Consider the following 27,984-nt stretch of genomic DNA (forward strand, 5'->3'; position numbering starts at 1 on the left):
CAAATTACAATGGCCAGTGTACTCTAGTGAAGTTATTACTATGCCTATGTTATGTGCTGCAGTTACTTTTCATAACGTTCGAAAATAAATGAATCTCATCAAAATGAATGGGATTCTTGTGCTATTGATCTCAAAGGAATTCTGTGTGGAAACAGTAATTGTAAAGCATACTTCATTGCTGGCCTCTCTCCACCACCTCTCTTGTGTTCACCATGTGCGTTGCTCTAGAAAGGGTGTCTTGTGATGGTGTATATTATCAAGTGTGCCCTGCTTCTGCAGTTCTTTTTATGTTCCCCGAGTTATTCGCATTGAAAAAAAACTTTAAAATAGAGAGGAAGAAAGAGAGAGAACATGTTGAGGGTCTGGGGCTGGCCATGTTAAACAAATGAGAAACTATGTTTTCTCCCAGTTTAAGTCATACATGCTGTCACCAACATGTGAGGAGTCAAATATTTATTTTGGAAAATAATGTCATCCTGGGAATTTGATGACTGTCCAAAGTACTTGGACTCTGCATTCATGTTTTATTAGCTGATTCCATTAATGGAATAATGAAATAGGAAATCACCAGACAGCTACATACAAAGTATTAGTTGATAAGCTAAGTAATCACTTTGATTATTTGTTCTGTTTGGCTCTTTAAAATTACTCCATTCCTTAAAGGTAACAAAGGTAATTTGAAATGTTTTAGCATTTGCCATTGACAGTACTGAACTGACTGCCTCGAACTCTTCAAACAGCTATTTTATTTAAAATAAAAGCATGACCAGTTAAACTGTCATAATTGATGTATTTGTGTAGCAAGTTCCAAAGAAAAGACCATGCTGCCTATATTTAGGATTTGTAGTTTATGCCAGAATGTAAAATTTCAATTAGAATATGTAAGCACACAGGACTGGCAATTATTGAGCCATATCCTTAATTTAAAAATACTGTGAATTCCATAATGCTTCTGTCAGTGTAAATACCCCTGATGTCATCAAGCTCTGTCTTTGAAGTGTCTCTCCAGATTCACATTTTCATAATTTCCATATAGACCTTTAATTTAAAATAAAACTGAAAAAGAGCAATACCATGGTTAATTAAAACTTGGGCAAATAAAAGCTTGTACTAATCTTTGCCACTGATATAGCACCACCCTTGTAATCTCTTTTCAGCAATTGCTTACATCCAGGAAATTGTGTCTTACATCCACAATTCCCTGACATCCTTAAAATTATACCCATCATGTTTTACACCTTGAAGAAATATGTAGAATTTAGCAAGATAAAGCAGTGTAGACTCTGTTCTAATTCAGTCATTTAAAATGCAGGATAACAAACTGCTTTTTTGTGAACTCAGCCCAATAACTTAAAAGAAGACATTAATATGATTCTGGACCAGCTCTGTGCTTACAATGTAGTTTTTTATATCTACACAAACTCTTATACTTGGAGTATAGGACTAGACTAGACTGATGGCTCTTTTGCTTCCCTCATTACACTGTTACTCTGGGCAGAAGTCTTAGGTCGTGAGCCTTTCTGTCCCATCTGTCCAAAATGGGAATTGAAGACATTGTTAGTTCAATCATCTCTGATTGTTTGGTTTGGTTTTTCTTTTCTTAAACAAATATAAAGGTCAGTCTGGAGGTGTTTCCTTCTCTGTTTCTGTTCGTTTATAGAGAGAAGAAATTTCCATGCTGCAAACAATTCTTTCCTATCAGCAACAAATTTCCCTTTGCTCCTTTCACTCTCCACCCCCTCTTTTCTCCAGCTTTCCCTGAATTTTACCTATTCTGTTGTTTTTTTGATTTTTACCTGGAAAGGAGAAGATGGTCTTGGCAGATATTGCAACCTTATGTATAGCTGGTGGAACTTTGGCTGTATAAGAGACATCTTGGGGCATGGGGGGATGTGTGGTCCTACAGGTGCCTTAGTAAAGTACCTAATTTCTTCGTTCCTGGACTAGAACATTGTGAAATTTTGAGGGGAGAGTAGCAGGACTGGTTATTCTCCAGTGCTGTGTCTCATTTTGCTTGACTACAGCTCCTTAAATGCAAAGCAGCTGTAGAGAGCATCAGGATCATTAGCTGGCCTTTTCTTAACCTCTGCTTACACAATTTTAACATACTTAAGCAAGATGTTTTGGAAAACCTCATGTTTTAAGTGGCTTCTGGAAGGCCAGAGGTGGCAAGTCTTGGCATCATCATACTTCTCATGATTGTCTATTCTGCCATTCCACTGCTTTGATAAAAAGAAATGTTTTAATACTGAGCGACCTTGAGTCATAAGTAGCTTTTTCATTGAGAGCTCCCATCCTCTTCCTTGGAGTCCTACAGGTTAGTTCATTTGGCTGAAGGCAGAGTAGAGGACTTTGAAAGTGAGATGTAATTGAGTTCGCAATCCCAGGAGAGTTAGGTAACATGAGGTGCTCTGGGATAGATTAATGCTCCAGGCACTAAAAAGAAACAAGAGACCAGGTAGACTGTCCTGACAGAAGAACAGTATTTCTCCTTTTGGGCCGCTTACCGTGTAGACAGCCTCTGTGTTTAACAAGTTGAACATAATTTATCAGCCCAATTGGATTTTAGCCTGAAGATTCTCCAACAGGTTCCAATTGCATAGATTTTTCTTTCAAAGCAGTTAGCTCACTGGTGGCTTCTTCTGCAGTGTTTGTACCCCTTACTCAGTTATTGAATGTCATCAAACACGAGCCATAGTCTCTGTGCAGAATGCCAACACCTACCTGCACATTTCAATTACCAGAGGGGAAAATAGCAGAAGACTCAAGTCATACCATTTATTGACCACAGCTGCCTTCAGGATGATGATGCCCAGTGTTGGGGAAATGTGTTTTCCAGTTATAGTGGAACGGAACTGTCAAAGGCCCATGGTTTGTTTTAACCACTGCAGCTCGCAACTAACCACCTGGAATGGAAGGCTCCGTGTGTCATTCAGATGCTCTGGCTCCGGTAAGACCTGGATAAAATACTGTCCTTTCTTCCTCAGGTAGAAGTCATGCCATAGTTCTCTTGCCACGGTGGCTCTGAGGAGAATCACAAAGGAAGGTTTTTCTGCAAGATCTTAAGGAGACCAGCTCAATTTGCAGTGCCTTTTGGAATGTGGTCTCGCTCCCTTTTCCCTTGGCCACAGCTGACCTGCTCTCTCTCATCTTCGTAGCTGTAGTCAGGCATCACTTATAAAATAATATGATGTTGCAGCAGTGTACTGTGGCATTTTCATCACAGTTCCTTTCAACCCAGACTCTGTAGATGGTTTTTCTCATGGCCTCTTTTGAGGCAGCATTTTTGTTGTGGATTCTTTTTTCTTTCTTTTGTTCTTTGCTCAGACAGATGGAATGGTGACCAACTCCTTGCTGATTGTGACTTGTAACATTGAGCTTGGCTTGAAGTAATCAGTCCATTTTTCCTCTTTCAATTATAAACAATTTGAGCATTTAGAAATCCTCGTAAGTGGACTGATGCTGTTAGCAGCTTCTACCGGAGTGTTTCAGATTAGTGGCAGATGCCCAAAGCTTTTCTTGTGGCCTTTGGCAGTTTGAGGAAAGTGTTATAATTTTCATCATCTACTTTTGCCAAATGGATCAAATTATTCCAGTTTCCAGGAAGATAGAAATCAGCAGTCTGGAATCTTCTATGATCTGGTTGGGTTTTTTTTCTGGATATGGAATTATCTACCCTGCTTGAGAGACTGCTGCCTGTTGGTTGTGTTTGTTGGGTGGCTTTTTTTTTTTTTGTTTCCTTGCTGTGTATTTCAAAATTAAATTGCTGGGGTTTTTGGATTCAGTCTGCAGGCAACACATCCTTCAGTCTGTTCTCATTGCAGTTCAGAATGAATATGAATATAAGCTAAATACAAATTAAGTATATGTATGTGTATCTATTTTTGTATGTAGATAGAAGATGTTATTCCTTCTAGGGAGTAATAACTTTGTAGTTCAAATATACTTGAATAGACTTCAACACCATCTTTTTAATCCTTGCCTAGTTCTAATTTTTAGAAGATTCCCTAGTCATACAGTTTTTTTAAAAAAACTGGTCTCAGTCAACGTTTATTTCCCTTATTTGCAATGTTTTTTCTTACGTATGTTTATTGTTCTCCCTAATATGATTAGTGGATGCATCATAATTGCTATTTCCCATGTGTTAGCAATTTTGCCCATAACTGTGGTGGATCTAAGATGGGACAGAGGCAAGAGTGGTGGGGTTTTTTGTTGGTTTTAGGGTGGTTTGTGTTTTGATTTTGGGTTGTTTTTTTTTCCTTTAAGTTTTAATGTATGGATCTGATAGACTGGACATCCTCCCTCTTGTTTTATTTGTCCTATTTAGGCTTCATTTACCTTGGAACCTGCTTTAGTATATTTCTAGAAAGCGTAAAAGCCCCATTAATTGAAGCAAAAGCCCCATTAATTGAATCAATTGCGTTGACAGTGGCCCAATAGTTGTCTGATTTTATTTGTTTTTGTTTTCTGGGTGAAGAAAAGTAAGGTAAATAACTCTTCTATTTTTGTGATTTGTCTAGAATTAAAAGGTTTGATTTTTAGAAAGTGTGGTCAGTTCAAGGAATGTGCTGTTGGTTAATTTAAGAAATATAACGTTACTCCTTTCTAATTTATTATTTCTGTCTTTTGTCCAAAGCAAAGCAGATAAGAGTAGGCAGAAACAGCAACATAGGTAGGAACAATAGTCTGGGGGTTTCTTTCCCTTCACATAATACTGCCGAATGCATATCTTCAGAGCTTCCTCTGGGTTGTGGGACCCTGACCATGTTTTATATTTCTCATGGTTCGTATCTTTTAGACACACAGGGACAAACTGAGTATACGGATCTCATGAAGAGCTCGTTTAGATTATGGCTGATGTTGTGCTGGTAGATTGGTCATCAATGTAGTTTTAGCATTGTTAGCCCGAGTGGTGGCTCAGAAGCGTGAGGGAGCAGTGGCTTCTAGCAGCACGTACTGTCACAGTAGGAGAGGTGATGTGTGGGGTAGGGAAAGAAGGGGAAAGTGAGACATGGGAAAGGAGGTAAACTTGATGGATGCCCTGTTCAAGACATTCTGGATATGTCACTGTCATGAAACTATTTAAACTCAGATGTGACCTACCTTGAATTTTTGGTTCTCTGAGCTATTAGAACTTGGCTTCATCTCAGTAGAATTTAAGAATACCCTGGGATGAAAGGAACAGAGGTACCACTTGTTACTGCCCTTGGTTTGGGTCGAAGTGGCTGCTGAGTTTTGGCTTGGTGATAAGAGGGTTTAATAAATGCTCATTTCTTCCAAAAGCACCCCTTTGATCCCCCTTCTTGTGGCAGGGAAATCCATAAGGCATCTGCCACTGCACACTATAGCACCTGATTCTGAAAAAAGTCCCTGTGATTCTACTTGTGTATGGATGGTTTTTCTCTTAACCTGCCTTATAGTGGACACTGATCAGTGTATGTGAGCTTAATATCAGCTCTGTATTTCAAATGGTAAAAGCATATACTGCTTCTACCTTGTCTGTTTTCTGCCCTGGGTCACGGGCAGATACACAGCTGGCTTCACAGGTTAATGATTGTTCTCAGTGGGTTGTCTTTACCTCTTCACTCAGACAAATGTTTCCTTCATTTTCTAGGAAAATTTGAATTTATACCTTCTTGAAATGAATAAATTCAAAAGATTTTTTTTCTCCAGGTTCTCTGAAAGTTCAGGCGGAATGCTCTCCATCAGTTTCGCTCAGCTCCCGGTGGAGGTATTTTTGATGTCAGTTGCAGCTAGAGTGGCATGTTTCAGAGCCTTAACCTGTATTTGGATGAATTAAAACGTGCTTTAGTGTTTCATTTTTCTGCTTTTGCTCTTTTTTTTTTTTTTTAAAGGAAAAAACAATCCTAATACAGGTAAAAGTGCTTATGGGTCATATTAAAAATTACATGGATAAGGTAATTTAATTTCTGAAGTAGTAAATAGCACCAATGTGTATGTACATGCTGCTTGTGTACACTGTTTATACCACTTGCTTTAATCTTTTTCTTTGATTATGACTTGCCAACCAATAAGAAAGGAGAAAAATCAAACAACTCTGGAATATAAATTGTTGAGTTACAGGGTAATGTAGCAACTTATGAAAAAAACCAAACAAAACAAACCACCACAAAGAAAACCGCAAAACAATGGACTGTGTGAAAATGAACAAAGCTCAAAGTAGTAAGTGGAAGTGTCTATTTGCAATGCAGATGGCAATTGTACCCCATATTTTAGGATTGAGCTCTCTGGCAGATGGTGAGCGCTTCACAGTTGGATGCAGGAATTCAGATTCTCTAGGAGTCAGATTTTGGGGGGACTGCTCAGAAGGAGAGTATCTGAGGACATAAGCCAGGAAAGTGAGGAACCGGGAGGGTAGGTAAGAAGCAGTGAAGTAAGTTGGAGGAGAAAGTAGACCAAGGGCTTAAGGGGGTAAGTGTTGACAGATCTCGTTGGGGTGATTTGACTGGTTAGTACCCTGCCCCTTCAGCGGATATTACCATCCCTGTGATACGTCAGCTCCTTGTCTTTTCCTGTTCATGTCACTGGTTTGTAAAATAAACAGCTCTCTGCAGCAGGCAATGCACATTGGCTTCTAGTGCCTTGCTGCAGCCTGTGAAAGGAGTGGTGGGGTACCTCCTTACACGATCCGAGTGAGATTTGACAGAGCTCATCTGCTCTGTCAGGCAGATGAGCTGATAGGTAGGCAGGGTATTGTTGTGTAAAAGGAGGAAAATATGTAGGAGAGGTAGTGAGGTAAATGGTGAGAGAGCTTAGAAAGATAACAAAATGGGGACAATGGTCTATCTTTCATACTTGTGGAGACAGAGGTTTAGGGAGGTGAGAAAGATGTAAACTCATCAAAGTTCGTGGCACTGAACAAGTCGTCTGCTGTGTGTTACTGGGAATTTAAAGTGAAATTTTGAACAAGAAAAAGCCACTAAGACACAGGGAAGAAAGTATCTCTTAATGGTCAAACGTAAAGAATTATAAGAAGAGCTGTTGGAAAGTAGTGCAACTTCTTTAGCCTTCTGTTTGTCATGCAGTCTGCCTGTGAATTTGTATTGCTTGCGTTTGGAAGTATTGTTTAAGAGGCGCTCTTGGTTTTATCCCTTCAACCAAATGCAGTCCAAGGGATCTACTGCTGTCAAGGGGTATCAGAAAGACTGTTCAATAACAACATTGTTCAGTGTCTAGATTTTAAGCAGCCCCAAGGTCTCTGTACCCTTCTCCGAGACTGGGCAGCTGCTCACAAGGAGTATTTGAAAGGATTATTTTAAACGTGTTCTTTTTTTTTTTTTTTAATGGATGTAGAACCTGAAACAGTGCTCTAATCATAGAATCATAGAATGGTTTGGGTTGGAAGGGACCTTAAAGATCATCGAGTTCCAACCCCCCTGCCGTGGGCCGGGACACCTCTACTAGACCAGGGTGCTCAAAGCCCCATCCATCCTGGCCTTGAACACCTCCAGGGAAGGGACATCCACAGCTTCTTTGGGCAACCAGAAGAAGTTCCAGTGTCTCACCACCCTCAGAGTAAAGAATTTCTTCCTAATATCTAATCTAAATCTTCCCTCTTTCAGTTTAAAACTGTTACTCCTCCTCCTATCCCTGATGACATCTTCCAGTGTAGAGCTGTCTTCTGAAAATCTCTGTTCTCTTTCTTAACAAATGCCAACTTTCAGGACATAAGAATTTGCTGTTCTTTTCCCTTTTACTCCCCTCTTAGGTTTCTTCTCTTTGTACTCTTCATCTCTTGTCTCTCTTCCACGCTTTAAGAACTCAATATGTAGTACCCATGGGTTTTGCTAAATTTGCCTTTATGTAAAATGATGTTTTAAACTTCCATCAAGCCTATAGAACATCTACAAACCAATGACCAGGGGAATGTTTTCAGGAAGAGTAGGGGCAAAAAAGTAGGAGGAGAAGGATGGTTTCTTGAGCTCTGGTACATGCAGATTTTTGTGCTTCAGAACTGTCCCTTTTAACAAAAGATGCAGAAGTTTGTTCACCTCTTGAGGCATCTTTCAATACTGTTTGACATGCTTGCTTCCAGTACCTGCTCTAGCATTTCTCAGGTTATGGTTTCTTCCTGTTACTAGATGCTCTATGACTATATATTACATCATTAAGTGTCACTTCTTTCCTTCTCTTGACAGCTGCAAATCAAAAAGAGCCATTGACTCCTAAATTTAAAGTGAAAGAGGAGCCTAAGGATGAAGAAGCTGCAAGTTCAGCCTTGTCTCAGTCCAGCTATGTGTTCAGCCAGGAGTCCGAAGCCTCAGCTCCAAACGTCCCTGAGGAGAAACTCAAGCCACAGGAAGCGCAGGCAAATGTGATGAGGCAGGACATGTCAGTCAAGGCAGCATCTGAGCTCCTCATGAAGCTCTCAGGTAGATATTTAATTGAATGATATTCAATTTCGTAATTTTTTTTTACGTGTGTTAGGAGGGTTACCTTGCAGAAGATACGTTTAGCTTTAGTAGCAAGTGAAGAAACAATTGAAAAGGTTCATATACATCTTAGTTTGGTCTGTCACCATAGCATCTAATAATCAGTGCTCTGGCTGGCACATTAATGGCTATGGGATAAGTTAAAAGAAATAATGCCTTAAAGCTTTTAGATATTGTCATTTTTAAAACGTACCAAAACATGTTAATACCAAATTATTCACACGTGTCACTTCATTAACATCATAGAATGTGTGTCTGTACTGAACTATACCTGATGTGGCTTTATAAACGGTGATTTTAAAGCTTTTTACTTTTTGTGACGATAGGTTGTACTCAAAATTAAAAGATTCACTGTTAAAAAAAAAAATCTAAACTGAGCCAGCTTCCTGCTGTTAGGGAGACCACTTGAACTTGCCTACATCGCCGTAGTGATACACCCTCCTGCCAGACAAGTAGACAGTATGCATGTGTATACACATATGTACTGCTGCAGCTGGAGGGAGTCAAATAAAAGTGTACGTTCTGCTAATTATGCTTTGTCTAACTATCAGAATCGAGGTTTAACTTTAAGAGAAAGTAAAAGGATTGAATTCTCCCTGCTGGCAACAGGTTAAGTGAATGATAAAAAGGCTTTGAACTTCTAATAGACTTCAATTTTTAAGACCGAGACGTGAAAGTCAGTCTGGGAGGCTGGGTTCCATACTGCTGCACCTAAGCTGGATCAGTTAGTTTTCAAGTCTTCTCCAAAACTGGACAAGACTTATTTTTTTAAGTATGCCAAAGTCACGCAGGAGGTGCCAATATAAATGCTCACAAGTTTAGTAACTTCTGAGATCCCTGCCAAACCTATCTGAAATTATTTGGCTTGAATGAATGCTGTCAACATTGAATTTGAGCTCAAATTTATACCTGAAAGACTTTAACTGACTAGGGTCTCCTCCGTAAGTTCTAATGTGTAATTAATTCACTCCAATTCATACCTGCACACTTTAATTTGCAGAAGAATTTGAATCATTGATTTGCAAGCCTTCTGTGTTAATTGTGCAAAAAGTGCTTCCCAGGTACAGAAGTTGATCCGAGCAGAAGTTTCCCAATTTTTCACGGACTCACAAATACGAAACATTTGGTTATTGATATAGTGCACTGTTGCTGCTGGTAACTGGTTCAAGTATGGTGTTCTGGTAGCAGAACTTTACAGCCTAATGAGTGTTAACCTGTGACTTTATTTTTCTTGCTGCATATATATTTATATAGCTGTTTTCCTAAAGAAAAAGTTCCGTAGCTTAATGATTTCTCAAGTGCTTCAGAGACACTAGGATTCTTGATTGTGAATCTTGAAGTCAGCACTAGCAGTCTGTGTTTAACTAGTTTTACTACAAGCTATTATATTAGAATATTTGTGCCTTCAATATCTGTTTATGTGAGTGAAATCTGGCACGTATAAAATCTTGGTCAAGTCTTTGGTCACTTCTGTTAGGAACTCCTAGTCTTTAAAGGTTGTAGTAAGAAATACACTAGTTAAATATTTATATTATGATCTCTTAGTGATTGAGCAGCTTTTGCTGATAGTGCTCTTTTCAGTTAATCCATAGATTAGAAAGTAAAGAATTATTCTAGGATTTACTCTGTTGGTATTGCTGCGGTTGGTATTCCTGAATCAGCCAGTGGGTGGGGTTATACCAACTTTATCACATACACTTTTTTTTCAACTTGCTTTCCTGAATTAACATCTAAGGCAGAAACTAGAGAGGAGGAAAACACTAAGATACAGATTAATGTAGGAGAAATATAAGAGGAATATCTAAGATAAATAGCCTCTTTAGTGTTGGTTTGTTGTTTTTTTTTTTTAAACACTTACTTTCTCTGGTAGAATACTCTGCATTGACTTCCCAACTTATTTTAAGCAATTCTGCACTCTGTTTTTGGTGATTTAGAACTTAATTAATCCACTTCTTCAGAATGAAGTGAAAACTTTTTCCTGGTACTAGAAGGAGAAAAAAAAATTATGGAAAGTAACAAGGATGTCTGGATGTTCTACTGTCTGTGGGAAATCTTCAGTCAAGTGCCCTTATTAGATTTGATATATTATATAATTGGGTTTAAGTCAGGTCCTTCCAGAGTCTATATATTCTTGGTAAAGACGGAATGGATTACAGCCTTGCCTTGTTACTTTCACTTTCTTCTATGTAATACTGATTACCAAAATCTGCACTGCATACAAATTCAGCAAGGGATTTCTGACATAACAGTATTTTGCTTTCTGCATTCCTGACATACGTGCTTCTGTTATCCCCTGAGCAATAATATTGCCGATTGTTGCAGCCTCATAGGAGCCTCTTGGGATTTAGGCATGGACCTTGCTGTCTCCTTTCATGTGAAGGATACACTGGTTTGTATTTTTCACTGGGAAATCTCTTTTCCCAAACAGAGATACTATGTTGCTAGCTCTCAGCTGAGCTTGTACACTGTAGTGGAAGGCCATTCCAGCTCTGGAGCCTAGTTTGGGCTCATGCATACTGTAAGAGAGCCTTGCGACAAGTCACCAGCCCCTATAATGGAGGGACTTGTCAGCCACTCAGAAACTTCTCTAAAGCTAGAAAAAGTTAGAAGAATAAGCATATTTTACTGTAGTAGAACATTGACAGAACACTTACTAGTTGTCATTGTAGAGGTAGATGTACAGAAACAAGAAAATCACATGCAGCTGTCTCCATTAGTTCTATTACACAAGGCTCTTTCTTTTTTCATTAAGCTAAAAAGCTGTGAGGACACCTGCATGCTTCTAGCAGCACACAACCAGTGTTCAAGATCAGGCCTTTACCCTGCATGTTACTTTGGTGGAGTTGGACCTTATCTGGAGGTGCTATGCCCTTTTATATCAGGTTTTTTTCTCCACTGCGTTCCGCTTGGATTCAGATCTTCTACTTCAGAGTTCACAAACTTGATACCTAGTCACTTGATACCTAGTCGCCCTTCTTCCAAAGGATTATTCAAGCTGAGAAGGCTAATGTCGCTTGGGCATGTCTAGGCAGAATGCATTTCCATCCGGATAGTCACAACAAAAGTTCCTAACAACTGATCTGCTATTTAAAAATAAATGAAACGCCCATTTGGAAGTAATGGTATTCGGGGGTTAACAGGCAAAATTCGAGCCTCAGTGCAGACTTTCAACCTACATTTTACAGAAGGACATAAAATGACTACTATGATTTATATGAATGTACAAAGGTGAGCTGTTAATTCTGTCCGTTGCTAACTCTTTACTGAGACTAGACCCAACGCCAAGCAAACAGACTTCAGGAGGTAGTGGAGTGGGGCAAATCGCTCTCATCTCTGTTTGGAAGGGTACCATCCCTGCACAATTTTAAATTCCTATTAAATGTTGCACAAAATCACTTACAAGAAATGGAAGTTTCACCTATACCTGAACCAGTTTTCTGCTTTCTTACCAGTTTTCTTTCATGGAAAAGCTAATTTATTTCTCAAAATGTTTACTTAAGTGGTACACCCAGTGATCTCTGGTCAGTTTTATGCACTCAGTCTTGTAAATTGAAGGGTAGGTTTCAGAGGAGACTGAAATTTAAAATAAATGTTTGCATTTACATGCTAGTGTTTGAGTCTAAAAACTCATTTTCTGCTGAAATAGTCATGCTGCTAATATATTTTGGGCGTGTATTATCTTTCAGAAGCGTTCAGTGTTTTGCCTTCTTGTCCAAAAATGAATGCATAGCTGGAGGTGTATAAAATCTATTCCAGGTACTGGCATTTTATAAGTAATACTTTACCCTGGTGCCTTGAACTATGACATTAGTATGTCCCCATCTTTCCTAGAAATGTTGTCTGAATCACATTTGCCTTTATTTCAGCTATATCTTATTTGTGCAATGTAGTCATTTTGCATTTCAGTAGTAACTCAGGTTGTTTTCCTCCTCTCTCTCTCTTTTCAGTGGATCAATTCCCCATGTATTGCACATATCCTTGTTATCACTAGCAAATGCATGACCTTTGTGCTACTCAGTTCCTTTGGATTTTTTTGTACTTCAATCCTCAGGTCACGCAGTGTTTTCTTGTAATACACCAATTCCCCAGTACCAACAATGTGTCATAATTTTGGGTTATCAGCAGATGCAATTAGTGCATACTTACCTTTTGTGCCAAGGTCACAAAGTAAAATGTTGCATACAATTGATTCCAAAAGCATTCTTAATCAACTCCATTTATTATCACCTAATTATATGACAATTTCAGCACAACTGGTAATTCCGGGTGTTTGGTGGGTTTTTTTTTTCCCCTTTTTTGATTAAGTCTTTATCTACTTGAAAATGCTTATTCTAATTTCCTGTTTCGTGCCTTGTAGGGGTTTTTGACACTGTATCTCACATTTAACTGATACCACATGAATTGGAACTTCTATTTAAAAAGAGGAAGAAAAAAAAAAGAGAATGATAGTGCAATTCTAGCATAAGATGAAGGCCAGAACACCTCAATGCTAGTCCCATACCAAAAATGGCATATCGTGCATTAGGGCACAGCGAGGTGAAGAACCATCTGAGAAGGCTTTAAATTAGCTCATACCAAAACCAGCCCAGTGACAACAGCACAGACTTCCAGAGGAACTAAATAACAGTATCAGTTTAAAAAGTTTGCTAATTAGGAGTGCTATCTATGCATGTGTGGCTGGACAGCTGGTGTCACATTTACCTCATCTTAAGGCTTGAGTGGCTTTATGCTCGGCTGTCATCAGCAATGTGAATTGACAACAAACACGAGCCCGTGGCTAGTAAGCTATTATTCTTAGCAGTCACAAAATCTTTCCCAGTTTAGTGGGTTGCATTGGCAGTCTTTTGGTTTATTGTTACTACAGTGAAGAAAAAGTACATTACTACATTCTTTGGGTGAGGTGAGGGACGGAGAAACTAACCTTCCTATATATTTCTTTTTCATAACTTTGTGGACTCTTGTGGGAAGTGCTTGTATGGAGCTAGGCTGCTGATTTTGGAGACAGCTGTTGTCGGGACCTTGTAAGAGTCTCCGTACCTACATTGCGGGGGAACTGCCAAGAGTGCTTTCATCCCTGCGTAGAGAGCCTTGATAACAGGCAGAGGAGTGAAAATACAGGGAAGTCGTTTGTTCCTTGGTCTCTAAATAGCTCATTAGAAAGCTCTGGGCAGCAGCAGGTGCTTCTGTAGAGGCCTAGAAAAGTAAGCACAGAAGTATATGACCCAGCCAGCATGGGTTTATGAAAGGGAGGTCCTGCTTAACCAACTTGATCTCTTTCTATGACCATGTGACCCACCTTCTCGATGCGGAAAAGGCTGTGGATGTTGTCTACCTGGACTTTGGTAACGCCTTTGACACCGTCCCCCACAGCGTTCTCCTGGAGAAGCTGGCGAATCATGGCATAGACAAGTGTACTCTTCACTGGGTAAAAAACTGGCTGGATGGCCGTGCCCAGAGAATTGTAATTAATGGAGTGAAATCCAGTTGGTGGCCGGTCACCAGTGGTGTCCCTCAGGGCTCAGTTTTGGGGCCAGTCTTGTTTAATATCTTTATTGATGATCTAGATAAGGGGATTGAGTGCACCCTCAGTAAGTTTGCAGATGATACCAAGCTAGATGGGAGTGTTGATCTGCTTAAGGGTCGGGAGGCTCTACAGAGGGACCTGAACAGGTTGGATCAATGGGCCAAGGCCAATGGGATGAGGTTTAATAAGGCCAAGTGCCGGGTCCTGCATTTCGGTCACAACAACCCCAGGCAACGCTACAGGCTTGGGGAAGAGTGGCTGGAAAGCTGCCCAGCAGAAAAGGACCTGGGAGTATTGGTGGACAGCCGGCTGAACATGAGCCAGCAGTGTGCCCAGGTGGCCAAGAAGGCCAACGGCATCCTGGCCTGTGTCAGGAACAGCATGGCCAGCAGGAGCAGGGAAGTGATGGTGCCTCTGTACTGGGCACTGGTGAGGCCTCACCTCGAGTGCTGTGTTCAGTTCTGGGCCCCTCACTACAGGAAGGACACTGAGCTGCTGGAGCGTGTCCAGAGGAGAGTCACCAAGCTGGTGAGGGGTCTAGAGAACAAGTCATACGAGGAGAGGCTGAGGGAACTGGGCATGTTTAGTTTGGAGAAGAGGAGGCTGAGGGGGGACCTCATTGCCCTCTACAACTCCCTGAAAGGAGGGTGTAGAGAGGTGGGTGTTGGCCTCTTCTCCCAAGGGAATAATGACAGGAGCAGAGGAAATGGTCTGAAGTTGGGGCAGGGGAGGTTTAGATTAGATATTAGGAAGAATGACTTTCCTGAGAGGGTGGTCAGGCCCTGGAACAGCCTGCCCAGGGAGGTTGGTGGAGTCGCCATCCCTGGAGGGATTTAAGAAATGTGTAGACATGGCACTTCAGGGCACGCTCTAGTGCCCGAGACTGTTGGTTTGTGTCTGTTTGTGGGTGGGTGTGGTGTGGGGTTGTGGGTGTTTGTTTTGGTTTGGTTTTGGTGTTGTGGGGTTTTTTTGGGGGGTTTTTTTGGTTTTTTTGTTGGTTGGACTCGATGATCTCAAAGGTCCTTTCCAACCAAGAAGATTCTGTGATTCTGTGAAGATAAAACTTTCTCTTGATGGGAACCAGAGAGATGGCAAGTTGCATTGCCAAATTAAATCCCACTACTAGCCAAGTGTTTTTTACTGTTTTGGCTTTTTTTAACTGACAGAAATAGCTAGAGTGAAACTGTGTTTTAGTTACAGTATGGGAAAAGATGAAAGTTTCTAGATAGCTAGATTTATTATTGCAATGTGTCAGGTTCCATATTTTTTTTCAAGATTCTTCTGCCAGTGTTGTACTACACGAAGTTTGTATCAGGCCATGGTATATTTATTCAGTTTAATAAGCTTTTCCATGACATCTGCATAACAACATAATCTCAAAAGAACTCAGCTAGTAATGGATTCTTACCTATTGATGGGGTTTGCCAAGTTTCATGACAGCTTGCAATGTCTAAACTGAAAAGCAGGAAAAATGTGGAAAAATACTGCCCATTCACAGGAGAAGTGTAAGGTTGGAAGTATAGAAGTCTGCAAAGTCTAATCATCCCCACCCCTCCCACTCCCCTCTTAAAAATACAACCACAAAACAACAAAAATCATAGAAAAACAAGTACCTTGTAACAGACCCTAGCTTTTAGTTCAGTAGATGCTATACCGTACCTTTAAGTTATTGCAATTAATCTTCTTCCTTTTTTCCATGTCAGGGTAATCTTGACATTTAATGAAAACCATGTTAATTTAAAAGATTAGATAATTTGGAATAATAAGAAAATATAATGCCTGTGGTTCAGATGTGCTTCTTTTGGTGTTCTGGACTTTGGTTTTGATTTTTGGGTTGGTTTTTGTTTCTTTGTTTGTTTGTTTTTGTTTTTGGAATTGTCACTACAGAGTTTAAATAAACCCCCTGATCCTTTGCTTTACTGCTATACCTTGATGATGTTCGTTCATCATCAGGTAGGAGTGGCCACAAAGCTATGGAAAGTGGGCATGTCAATTTTTTTCAAAGTGTTAGGGGATTGTGGATGCACAGTATTTGCAGAAGGGCCTCTTGCAGTCCCCCTTGCCTTTGGAATGTCAGCTTGTAAAGGCAGGAGAACTGGAACCAGGCTCTCTGCAAAGGTACAGCTTGCTGTAGGAATGCTAGACTAGAATTTTCTTGAACTAGGAGAATTGCATAGATTGGAGTATGTTATAAAATAACAACTCACTGCACTTGTAGACATTTTATTAAATTCTTCTTGATCTATGTTTTGAGGGATTGGCTGTGTTCTGCAAGTAGGGTCTTTCAGGTAAGCACCGTAATCCTACCACTTAAATGGAAGGAGCAGAAGGTGCATATCACAACTCAAATTAGTCTATTGCTTTAATTTACTTTTTGTAGTTGTTGTTGTCTTGCATTTTTTGTGAAACTAAGCCTGTAGTTGCAAAATTCTATAACATGGAAGTTCAGAGGTTTCACTTTAAGAAATATGAGCCATTTTGTGATATATTTGTTATAATGCGGGATCCTGTTACATTGATTCAAGGCCCATTGACATTGTCTTATATAAAACAGCAGTTTGAAAAAAATACTAGCAAAATAAAGCAGCAAGCACAGCGCCCTAGGGAACATCAGATGTTACTTGTTGTGTCTCTGCGGCAGAACCTTCAGGGCTCGCCAACTGTTCCCTACCTCTGAGGTTTTATTTAAGCTGTTTTAGGGCATGTTTATTTCTAGCAAATCAGAACAATTAGCATAACAAAATGCCTGATTCTCTGTACTGAAAGCTTTTGAAGTCGGTACAAGTTGACCCACTAGTTACCCCTGTCTACTTGATTGTGAAAACTAGTACATGAATCCAATTTATGAGACATATGGGAAAGGCTTTCTTTTCTGAGTTGATTCATAAAGTTGATTTGCAAAGCTGATGGGCATTTCAGCAAATACGAGCAACTTAGAATTTTAGTTGCGGGATGAAATTTTAAATAAAATGGTGGGAAGAAGCATGAATGATTTAACAAGTATTCATTTGATTTCAGCAATGGAAAGTCAATGGACAGAATTGCATCAGCAAAAGCAATATTTACTACATGACTTGTGTGTTTTATTAAATCAGTGCTCTTGATTTTGACTTTTGTCTCAAATAAAGTGAAAAGCAGACTGTGCTGCTTTAGAAGAGCGTGTTCAGTGTGTCCCCTCTAGAGCAGGTGAGTGCTGCATAGAATCATAGAATAGTTTGGGTTGCAAGGTCATCTAGTCCAACCCATCTGCAATGAGCAGGAACATCTTTAACTAGGTCAAGTTGCTCAGAGCCCCGTCTAGCCTGACCTGGAATGTTTCCGGGGACAGGGCGTTTACCACCTCTCTGGGCAACCTGTTCCAGTGTTTCACCACCCTAATTGTAAAAAAATTCTTCCTTTTATCTAGTCTAAATCTAGCCTCTTTTAGTTTAAATGCATTACACCTTGTCCTGTCGCAAGAGGCCCTGTGAAAAAGTTTGTCCCCATCTTTCTTATAAGCCCCCTTTAAGTACTGGAACGTTCCTATAAGGTCTCCGCAGAGCCTTCTCCCTGCTGAACAACCCCAACTCTCAGCCTTTCCTCAGAGAAGAGGTGCTCCAGCCCTCTGATCATTTTTATGGCCTCCTCTGGACCTGCTCCAACAGGTCTGTGTCATTCCTGTGCTGAGGGCTCCAGGACTGGACAGGATATTCAGGTGGGGTCTCACCAGAGTGGAGTAGAGGGTGAGACCCCACTGCTGGGCCACGCTTCTTTGGATGCAGCCCAGGATATGATTGGCTTTCTGGGCTGCAAGCACATATTAGTCAGCTCATGTCCAGCTGTCCAGCTTCCACTGGTACCACCCAAGTCCTTCTTGGCAGGGCTGATCTCAAGCCCTTTATCCCTCAGCCTGTATTGATACTAGGGGTTGCCCTGACCCAGGTGCAGGACCTTGAACTTGGCCTCATTGAACCTTATGAGGTTCACAGAGGCCCATTTCTTGAGCTTTTCCAGGTCTCTCTGGATGGCATCCCATCCCTCAGGCGTGTGAACTGCATCACTGAGCTTGATGTTGTCTGCAAACTTGCTGAGTGTGCACTTGATCCCACTGTCTATGTCATTGATGAAGATATTAAACAGTACTGGTCCCAATACAGACCCCTGAGGGACACCACGTGTTATCAGTCTCGATAGGACATTCAGCCATTTACTACTACGATGCGTTGGATGGATGCAACCATCCAGCCAATTCCTCATCCGCTAACCAGTCCACCCATCAAATCCATATCCCTCCAAATTAGAGAGAAGGATGTTGTGGAGGGCCATGTCAGAGGCCTTACAGAAGTCCAGATAGATGACATCCATAGCTCTTCCCTTGTCCACTGGTGTATTCACTCCATCATAGAAGGCCACTAGGTTGGTCAGGCATGACTTGCCCTTGGTGAAGCCATGCTGGCTGCCTTGAATCACCTCCCTGTCCTTCCTGTGCCTTAGCATAGCTTCAAGGAGGTAGGTGCATTCCATGGGTGCAATGTTTCCCTTTTCCAGTCACCAGGGACTTTACCTGACTGCCATGACTTTTCAAATATCATGGAGAGTGGCTTGGCAACCACATCAGCCAATTCCCTCAGGACGCTGGGATGCATCTCATCAGGTTCCATAGACTTATGTATGTTCAGGTTCCTCAGGTGATCTTGAACCTGATCTTCTCGTACAGTGGGAGGGACTTTGCTCCCCCTGTCCCTGTCTTGCTGTCCATCCACTCGAGAGGTGTGGGAAGAGAGGTTGCCAGTGAAGACTGGGGTAAAAACGTTGTTGAGTACCTACCTCAGCCTTCTCCTCATCTGTTGTCAGCAGTTTGCCAGTCATTTTCATGGGGGGTGATATGCTTTCTTTGGCCTTCCTTTTCTTGTTGACATACCTGTAGAAGCCCTTCTTATTATCCCTTGCGTCCCTTGCCAGGTTCAGCTCCAGCCACACCTTGGCCTTCCTGACCCCATCCCTACACAACTGGTCAGCATCCCTATATTCTTCCCAGGATACCTGCCCCTGCTTCCACTGCCTGTGTGTTTCCTTCTTGCCCTTTAGTTGGACGAGCTGGTCTCAACTCATCCATGCTGGTCTGTTGCCTTCCTTTCCTGATTTCTTACACCTGTGGATTAAGAGCTCTTGTGCTTTATGGAAAGAGTCATTGATGTTCTGCCAGCTCTGTTCTGCTCCCTTGTCCCTGAGGGCAATTTCACAGGGGGTCCTATTGACTAACCTCTTGGAGAGCTGGAATTTTGCTTTCCTAAAATTTAGCATCCTGACTTACATCCCTTAGGACTGGACTGCAAACTCCACCAGTGCATGATCACTGCAGCCCAGGCTGCCTGCAATCTTGATATCACTGATTAGCTCACTTGCTTTGGTGACCATCAGGTCCAGTATCACATCCCTTCTGGTAGGGGTGTCCATTATCTGGCTTAAAAAGTTATCCTCAGTGTATTCCAGGAGTCTCCTGGATTGCCTACAGCTCACCATGCTGCTTTACCAGCAGATGTTGGGGTGGTTGAAGTCCCCCAGCAGGAAAAGAGGGTACAAGTGCAATGCCTCCTGTAACTGGGAGTAAGAAGGCTTTGTCAGTAGGCTCCCCTTGATCAGACAGCCAACCACAAGTTTCCCTTTATTGCCTCTAATTCTTACCTGTAAGCTTTCAGCCTGCTCATGGCTGTTCTTCAGAGACAGCTCTTCACACTCTATCCATTTCTTATATAGAGGGCAACACCTCCTTCCTCGCCTGTCCCTTCTGAGCCTGTAGCCATTGATAAGCTGCACTCCAGTTATGGGGTTTGTCCCACCATATTTCAGTAATGGCAACTAGGTCACAGCTTTCCAGCAGCACGGTGGCTTCGATCTCCTCCTGTTCGTTGCCCATGCTGTGTGCATTGGTGTAGAGGCACTTCAGCTGGGCTGTCAGCTGTATCACCTTCTTAGAGGAACAGCACTTAGTTCCTTTGAGGTATTTCACTGGTGTTTCAGTCTTGGCTCCTATTATTTCAGGAACCCCTGGCTTATCTCCGTAAGACTTCTAGTGTGCTGCAGTGTAGCCAGCACATCTCAGACCAACGGGCTGAGGGCCTTTGCTAGCACCCCATCCTTCTAACCTTGGCGTGTCATCCCACAGCTTGTCACAGGCAAGCCTGATATTATCCCCTTTCTCCATTCAAGTCGAGTTTAAAGCTCTGTCAATGAGCCCCACTAACTTGTGAGCAAAGACCCTCTTCCCCCTTTGAGAAAGGTGAATCCCATCTGCCTGGTGGGGTGTAGGCCACCCCACTATTGAAAAACCCAAAAGTGTGGTGGTGACACCAGCCATGGAGCCAGGTATTAATAGACTGGGTCTGTCTGTTTGTTCCAATGTCGCTGCCCACAACTGGAAGGAGAGAGGAAAAAGGTACCTGTGCTCCAGATTCCCTTACCAAGTGTCCCAAGGCCCTGAAGTCTCTTTTGATTGCCCTTGGACTATGCATTGAGGCTTCATCACCACCCACATGGAAGAGCAGTAATGGGTAATAGCCCAAGGGCCGTACCAGGCTAGGAAGTGTCCTAGTGCTGTCCTTAACCCAGGCCCCAGGGAGACAGCAGACTTCCCTAAGAGGAAGGGTCCATCTGGCATTTTGGACCCTTTGTTCCCTTCAGAAGGGAGTTGCCTACAACTATTAACCTGTCTTTTCCTCATGGAGGTGGTCATGATATGGGGGGGTGTAGGCCTTTCTGACCTTGGCAACACCTCTGGTATAGATGGACCATCATCCACATCATCCGTTGACTGGCCTTCCACGTCTAGAGCCTTATATGTGTTGTACAGAGGCACCTGGGAAGGTGAGGTGGGCAAGGAGGGTGTTCACCTGCCACCCTGAGTGTGAACTTGCCTCCATTCTCTCCTTTCCTTTAAGCTAGTGCCTTCAGCCTAGTGGTGGGAGGATATACAATCCCATTGATCTTGAGTTTTTTCCGGTGGCTGTTTCTGTCTCGGGGAGAGCAGAGCTTAGTTCCACCAGTCTCTCTCTTTCTTAGATTCCCTGATGCTCCTTAACCTTTCTACTTTCCTGCGTTGTGGAATACTGTACCATTTTTGGGCTCCCCAGTTCAAAAGGGCTGCTGAGAATTAGTAGACAGTCTAGAGGAAGGTAGCAGACCTGATTAAGGGTCTAGGGCTCATGACCTACAAGGAGGCATTGAGGGAACTAGGCCTGTTTAGTCTGGCAAAGGGGGGACTGAAGGCAGATCTAATTGCAGCCTGCAACTACTTGAAAGAAATTTAGGAAAGCAGTGGAGTCGAACTTTCCTCTGTAGTGACAGATGGCAAAAAATGGAGCAAGGGCTACCAGCTGCAGCTTGGAAGGTTCAGAGTGGACACGACGAAAAATTTCTAGTGCAGCACTAGAACAAGAGTTACCCAAGGATGCTGTAGCTTTCTCTTGCTTGGAGCTTTTGAAAATTCTGTGATAAACCTGCAGCTAATCTGATCTAGTGCTGATGATTCATGGAATAATTTAGTTTGGAGGGGACCTCCAGGGTTCATCTAATCCAAACTCTTGCTCAAAGCAGGTCCAGCAAGACAAGGCTGTTGAGGGTCTTTTTAAATTTTGAATATATCCAGGGATGGAGAACCCAGCCTCTCTCAGCAATGTGTGCCAGTATTTCACCATCCTGACTGATTTTTTTTTCTTCTGTATATATAAACAGAATTTCCCATGATCCAACTTGTCTGTCTCCTCTTATGTTAGCACTGTGCATTTATGAGAGAAGCCTGACTCTAGCTTCTCTATACCTTCCCTTTATACCTTACAGAGTTGTCAACAGCTTTTAGGCAGTACAAGTTCTATGTTTCTGTTGCGTTTGGGTTTTTTTAGCAAGTGCCACTACTTTGCAATTCCTTGCACTTGTGAACGCCAGAGAACTTGAAAGCGATGGAAGAATTTACTTCCTCCTGGAAAAGGTCTGTCCAATGCTGCATTTTTCATGTCTAATGTGGAAAATTGTCTCACTCGATGTGAATTGGATGAAGTTCATTGAGGCTTTTATAGATCAGCTGATTAAAAGTTACAGTGCTCTGTAAAAAACCAGCGTCTCTGTGGCTTGATGATAGTACATCCAATTTTATCTTATTTTATTAAGCTGTTTCCGTATCACAAAATTAACAGCAGAAAAAGGTGTTATTGGGTGATTTAGTTCATCTTCTGCCAGATGAGCAATGTTTGCTGCTGTGCTGTTGCTCTGAGCTTAAGCCAGGTTAGTTTTGAATGAATAGCAGACCATGTTTAGGACATCACAGTCTGGATGCTTTAAAGCTGCTTGATTCTATATCCCCTGCTGATTTTTGCTAGGAATTAGATGTCTGTGCTGTTATAAAAATCTGGCATGAAGAAAATGACTCTGATATACTAACTTTGTATTCTGATACATTGCAGTTTATTTAACTAGACCATTTAGTCAAGGAGAGATGCAAAAGTGGAAAAAAGCCAAAACTATTTCACTGAATTTCACTGAATTTTTTTTTAGAGTTGGAAGGGACCATATAGATCATCTAGTCCAACTCCCCTGCTGAAGCAGGATTGCTTAGAGAATGCTACTCAGGACTGCATCCAGGCGGGTCTTGAAAATCTCCAAAGAAGGGGACTCCACAACCTCCCTGGGCAGCCTGTTCCAGGGCTCTGGCACCCTCACCGTGAAGAAATTCTTTCTCATATTCGAGTGGAACCTCCTATGTTCCAACTTGTGCCCGTTGCCCCTTGTCCTGTCACTGGGAACCACTGAAAAGAGTCTGGCTCCCTCCTCCTTCAACCCACCCTTGAGATACTTATAAGCATTAATAAGGTCTCCCCTCAGCCTTCTCTTCTCCAGACTAAAGAGTCCCAGCTCTCTCAGCCTTTCTTCATAAGGGAGATGCTCCAATCCCTTAATCATCTTCGTTGCCCTTTGCTGGACTCCTTCCAGTAGTTTCCTATCCCTCTTGAATTGGGGAGCCCAGAACTGGATGCAATACTCCAGTTGTGGCCTCACCAGTGCAGAGTAGAGGGGGAGAATGACTTCCCTCGACCTACTAGCCACACTCTTCCCTATGCAGCCCAGGATTCCGTTGGCCTTCCTGGCCACAAGAGCACATCTATCATGATTTTAATTCTTTGAAGCAGGTGACCTTTCAGTGTACCAGTCCTTGACTTGAAAAACTTTAGCCTGTGCTATGAGCACGTGAGATACCTATGTAAGGAAATAAGGGGTATCACCTTACTGCACAAATGAACTGTCTGTAGCACAGAAGGGAAAATAATCTTCAAGAAGTTACAGTTTGCCTGGATGGCGAGATGGGTATTGGCATAACCTTAATTGTAGTCTTTCACTAGCACAAGATCTAGCACAGCTGGGTTGTGTGCCTGTGATTGCTGCTCATGGGACAGACTGACGCTGGTTTCCTTTTGTTAGCTCTTGTAAAATTATCATAGAGACCCTCCTTCAGTCTTCTGCATGCGTTTGCTTTTAGGAATCGGAGTATGACAGGATTCACATTTGGCAGGGACATTCTGTCAGATCAAAAGGGTGCAGCTGGGGAGATAAAGGTCAAAGGAAATGATCAAATATGTAAATTTAGTTAGGGCAATTTGAGTGCTAGCTGATTGTGAGGGAGAGAAGGTCATCGGTGTTGCTTGACTCTTGCCTTAGTTGGGGTCGTATCAGTTTGTCTGATTCAAAAGCATTTGCAGGACAGGGAATTAAACTGTGTGGAGCAGGAACAGAAATAGAAAGAATATTTTAAAAGCAGAGAGCAGCAAAGGTCAGCTTGACTCTGCACCTAAATTTGGCAGGTGGGTGCAGAGCTCAGTCTGTCAGACATCTGAAGAACTCATTTGTTTGCGGAGTTACCTGAGCTTTTGATTGACAGTGTTACCTGATGCGTTCCTTTGCTGTTCTGTGTTCACTTTCAATGCACAGCATGCTATTTTTACACTTTTCAACACAGATGCAATGTTCTATGGTTTTATAATAAGAGGCTAATGGAAGCTTTAACTAAAAAAAAATATAAAATCTGCTTAACAGGACAAAAAGGGCATTATATGGTATTTCTAACTTGTCTTCAGTTGAGAATTCACTATGAAGGTTTCCAAAGTCTGAAATGTATCTGGTGGATCATAGATGGTAAGGATTTTTATCAAGGTTTATACATTTCTTTTAAAGGTCAAGAAATGTCATAAGAAAAGATTGAAAGAACTTCATGTAAATCATTCCTGGAACATATCCAAGCAGCTTTTATCTCCTGGCTTTGATTTTTTTTTTTTTTTTTAAGAGCTGTAGGCAGCAAAGCCACTTTTTCTCCACTTAATAACAACAGGAATGTGGGGAGAGGGAGAAACCAGGGAATTAAAAAGGACTTGGTGACGCACATCAGTTAAATTTTAGGTGGAATGCATATGCCTTCATGCTAAAGAGATTCTGTTCATCTTTGGTCAGAGACTACAAGATGACGCCAACCAGTTGACTAGCTTAAGGATGTTATCAGGGATGACCAAAGCATGTTTTGGTGCCTCTGAGGTTCATTGTGGTGTTTAAAACATTTACAACTGGAATAAAATTCGTGAGGCTGACACAATCATACGTGAGTTACGGGAAAGCAGAGAGACCAGCAACAGATTCATGTATCAAGTGAAGTTAGTGGGTTCCTATCCCCCCCCCCCCCCCCCTTTCTTCTCTCTGACCTAACGTTAATAGAAAAAACTGATTGTGTTTGGGCTTTTTCTTATGAACTGGTATTAATTTATTTATTTCTAATATCAAAGACTTCTAAGTAGTAAAATTTGGCAGATGACAAGGGAACTTCCGTGTGAGGAAACTCATTGTGCAGACTGCCTCCATCAGTGACCTGATGCTATCAGGAGGCAGCCCCTGTCTGCACCAGTTAACGTGCTGGCCCACGGTCATAGATCTAATCATGTCCCCGCAGTCTGGGCAAGGGCCAGGCTGCTCTCTCAGGTCCTAATCCACTCGGCATCTAAGCCCTCTGCTTCTCTGGCTCTGTGTGCTGCCGTGTGGCTGTCCCTACCCTCTGCCGTGGCCTCTTTTGCTGGGTGCTAGGGTTGCCTTTTCCTCCTTTGGGTCATGAAGTCTGAGCCATTCAAACTCACACTTTCCCTTGACTCCAGCAGTGGAGGCTACATAGGCAACAATTTAGGGCATGTGCTAATCTTGAGTAAACAGAAGCAGATTTTCCTCAAGTTTTTCAGTATCTTGCCTAGTACCAGAAGGACATGTACTCATTTAGGCAAAATTAATAAATGCCATGTCCTTTTTTTTTGTTGGAATTATTCCTTACCTGGATGGTCCTTCTGGTATCTAACTGTGTTCACGCATTTATTTATTTTCTTATTCTCCCAGACATATCGCCTGTCTTAGGCTACCTGTTCCCGAAGTATCTGGTCAGCGTCCAACCAGCAGAGGCAACGCCTAGTTGGACAGTTGGACATTGCCATGATACCAATGTCCTTTCAGGAGCACTCTGAATGAAAATAATTTTAAAAACTCATCATCTTTCTCTGAAACTAGATTGAGAATAAATTCTACAGGTCTTCAACTTTTCATTTCACAGCACAAAGTCTGAATCAAAAGGGCTGTGTAGGTATTTGGGGTGTGGTAGGTAAATTACCTTGGAGCCTTGATTTTGAGATTTCAGAGCTTTTATTCTGAAGAAAAAAGTCATCACTGACCTTGCAGCCAAACCCAGAGCATTCAGCAACACCCAGGGAATCTCAAGTGTAGAAAGTGAACTATGAATTGGCTTCTAGACTGTGGTTTTGTTGGCTGGACCTCTAGGACGCTGGAGAGGAAGGCAAGCAGGCAAGGATATGAACATATAGAAACTGGTCATTAAGGTTATTGGATCTTGTAATGTATGAGGGAATATCTATGCTTGTTACAAAATCAGACTTCAGAAAAGCATGGGCCCCAGAATACTCCTCTCATCTTGAAAGCATATGCAGATATAACAAACCAGTTCCTCACATAGTTGTCTGGAATTTTCCATAAAAGAAAAAGAGACCAGAAGAGGAGCAAATGAGGTTTCCTCCTCCACCCCTATCCCCATACCAATACTTCTGACTGTCTGTGCTGGTACTTCTGCTGATAAGGGGGGAATTTAGGGTTTGTGAGACGTCCTCAGTGCCCATCTTTGAAGAGCTGGTGTGTAGCTGCAACTTCATTTAATAAATAAAAACGAAGCTTTGCTAACTGATGTGTGATCACCCAGTATTCATAGAAAGTGATACAACTCTCATATTTACAAATATGCAACTGTTTTCTGCTCTCTAGTTTGAAAAATTGATTTCAAGAGATTGTTTCTATTTATATAATCCGCAGAAGAATACTGTAGCAGTCAGCTGCTTGCTTCTCTTACCACTTGCAGTGATACGGTATACAAATTATAACTTTGTAATTGTGATTCCTGCCTTGAGTACTCTGAAAAATTGTAGACTAATTAAATAATTGTGACGGTTGTTTATTTTTTTAAATACATGCAGCTGAGAGTTACAAGGAAACCCAGATGGTAAAGATAAAGGAAGAACCAATGGAAGTTGACATTCATGATTCGCAGGCCTCAGTGTCACCCAGCCAACCCAGCCAAAATGTTGGCTACAGCACTTTATTAGGGCGAGACATTAGTGAACACATACAGAAGGCACCAGAAGGTCGTGTACTCCCAGAAAGAAATTTATTCAGCCAAGATATATCAGTGAAGATGGCCTCCGAGCTGCTCTTCCAGTTATCAGGTAAAAGCAGTGGAAAAAGTCAATAGTTGGATTTAAAGAACAAAAAGAGATTGTGTATAGCCATTAAGGTGCTGTGAAAGTGTGAGATTGCTACGGCTGAAAAATCATAGGAGTTAGAGCCCTTCTACCCTCACATTTGGAATGCAAAAGCCTTGCCAAATGTCCCCCATAGTTAGCATATGCTTTAGAGCACTGTGACAGTCAGGTCAGGTTCACAATATTTGAACTGAATTGGAAAAGCCAGAGTTCAACTCCTGTATTTTTGAAAGCTAATTAAATAATTTGTGACAACCGGTTGATCCAGGCCTTAGAGTATAGGAGAACCTATAGATGGCAGTTACTGGCATAAGTGGCCAGTGACTGCAGCATCCCGTGCTCCTGGGACTGCACTGTCCATTTCTCTTGACAAAGAAGGTGAACCTCAGCTATTACATAAAGGCAATGATATCAGCGCTGTGTTTAATGAATGCTTGTACTGGACACTTTGCATGGAGCACTAATGCTGACACATGAAGCTGAAAAAAATTGTTAGGTGTTAGTTTAAATAATGTTATGCCCATTCTCTACTCATGCTGTAAGCAATTACCCTAGATTACTCTGGATTATGCTGTTATCAGAAAGCATTAAAATAGTTCTGCTGAAAAAACCTGATAGGAAAAATATGATATATGCTAATCACAAAAAAACATGTATGTTCCTCTGCAGAAAAGGTGAGCAAAGAGCACAACCACAATAAAGATAACGCCATCAGAACTACAGCCAGGTAAGTACAGTCCATTGTTATCTGCAAAGCTCTAGTGTAAACGGCATTGCTTCATTTTGCCTTGTGAACTCAAATATATCTGTCACCTGCAAATGTGACCTGATATTACAAGTGTAAGATATTTTCATGAGTAATGTAACCTATATCTGAAAAATTACACCTATAGATCTAATTGCTTAGAGTTCATGAGACAAAAGGCCTTTAGGCCAAAATGACTGTTCTCCTCTGATCAAGTATTCAGACATCATTTTAAAAATTATTTTTTCTATTTTTTTCTGCAAAACCTGAAACTTAAAAGAAACTGCATAGTACCTGCAGTGCTTGAGGGAAGAACAGGCTGACAACAGGATTTTAAGACATGGACCAACGTAAGAAGAGGCGGTTTTGATTCAGTCTTTCCTTAATAAAATTTCAGTTTAGTATTTCTATCATCTCAATGCCTTCTAGAGATGAATTTTTAAAAGT

General features: G+C 41.6%; 1 protein-coding gene across 1 annotated transcript in view; it reads left to right on the forward strand.

Moving 5' to 3' along the window:
- ZNF827 (zinc finger protein 827) overlaps nt 1-27,984 on the forward strand; it is an 87,269-nt gene that overhangs the window by 24,190 nt on the left and 35,095 nt on the right. Inside the window, exons 5-7 of the mRNA XM_074154976.1 lie at nt 8,160-8,393; nt 26,508-26,756; nt 27,462-27,519. Coding sequence (XP_074011077.1) covers nt 8,160-8,393; nt 26,508-26,756; nt 27,462-27,519 — 541 coding nt within the window. The remainder of the gene's footprint in view (nt 1-8,159; nt 8,394-26,507; nt 26,757-27,461; nt 27,520-27,984) is intronic.

Source organism: Numenius arquata, chromosome 10 (assembly GCF_964106895.1).
Source record: "Numenius arquata chromosome 10, bNumArq3.hap1.1, whole genome shotgun sequence".
In the NCBI taxonomy this organism is placed as follows: domain Eukaryota; kingdom Metazoa; phylum Chordata; class Aves; order Charadriiformes; family Scolopacidae; genus Numenius; species Numenius arquata.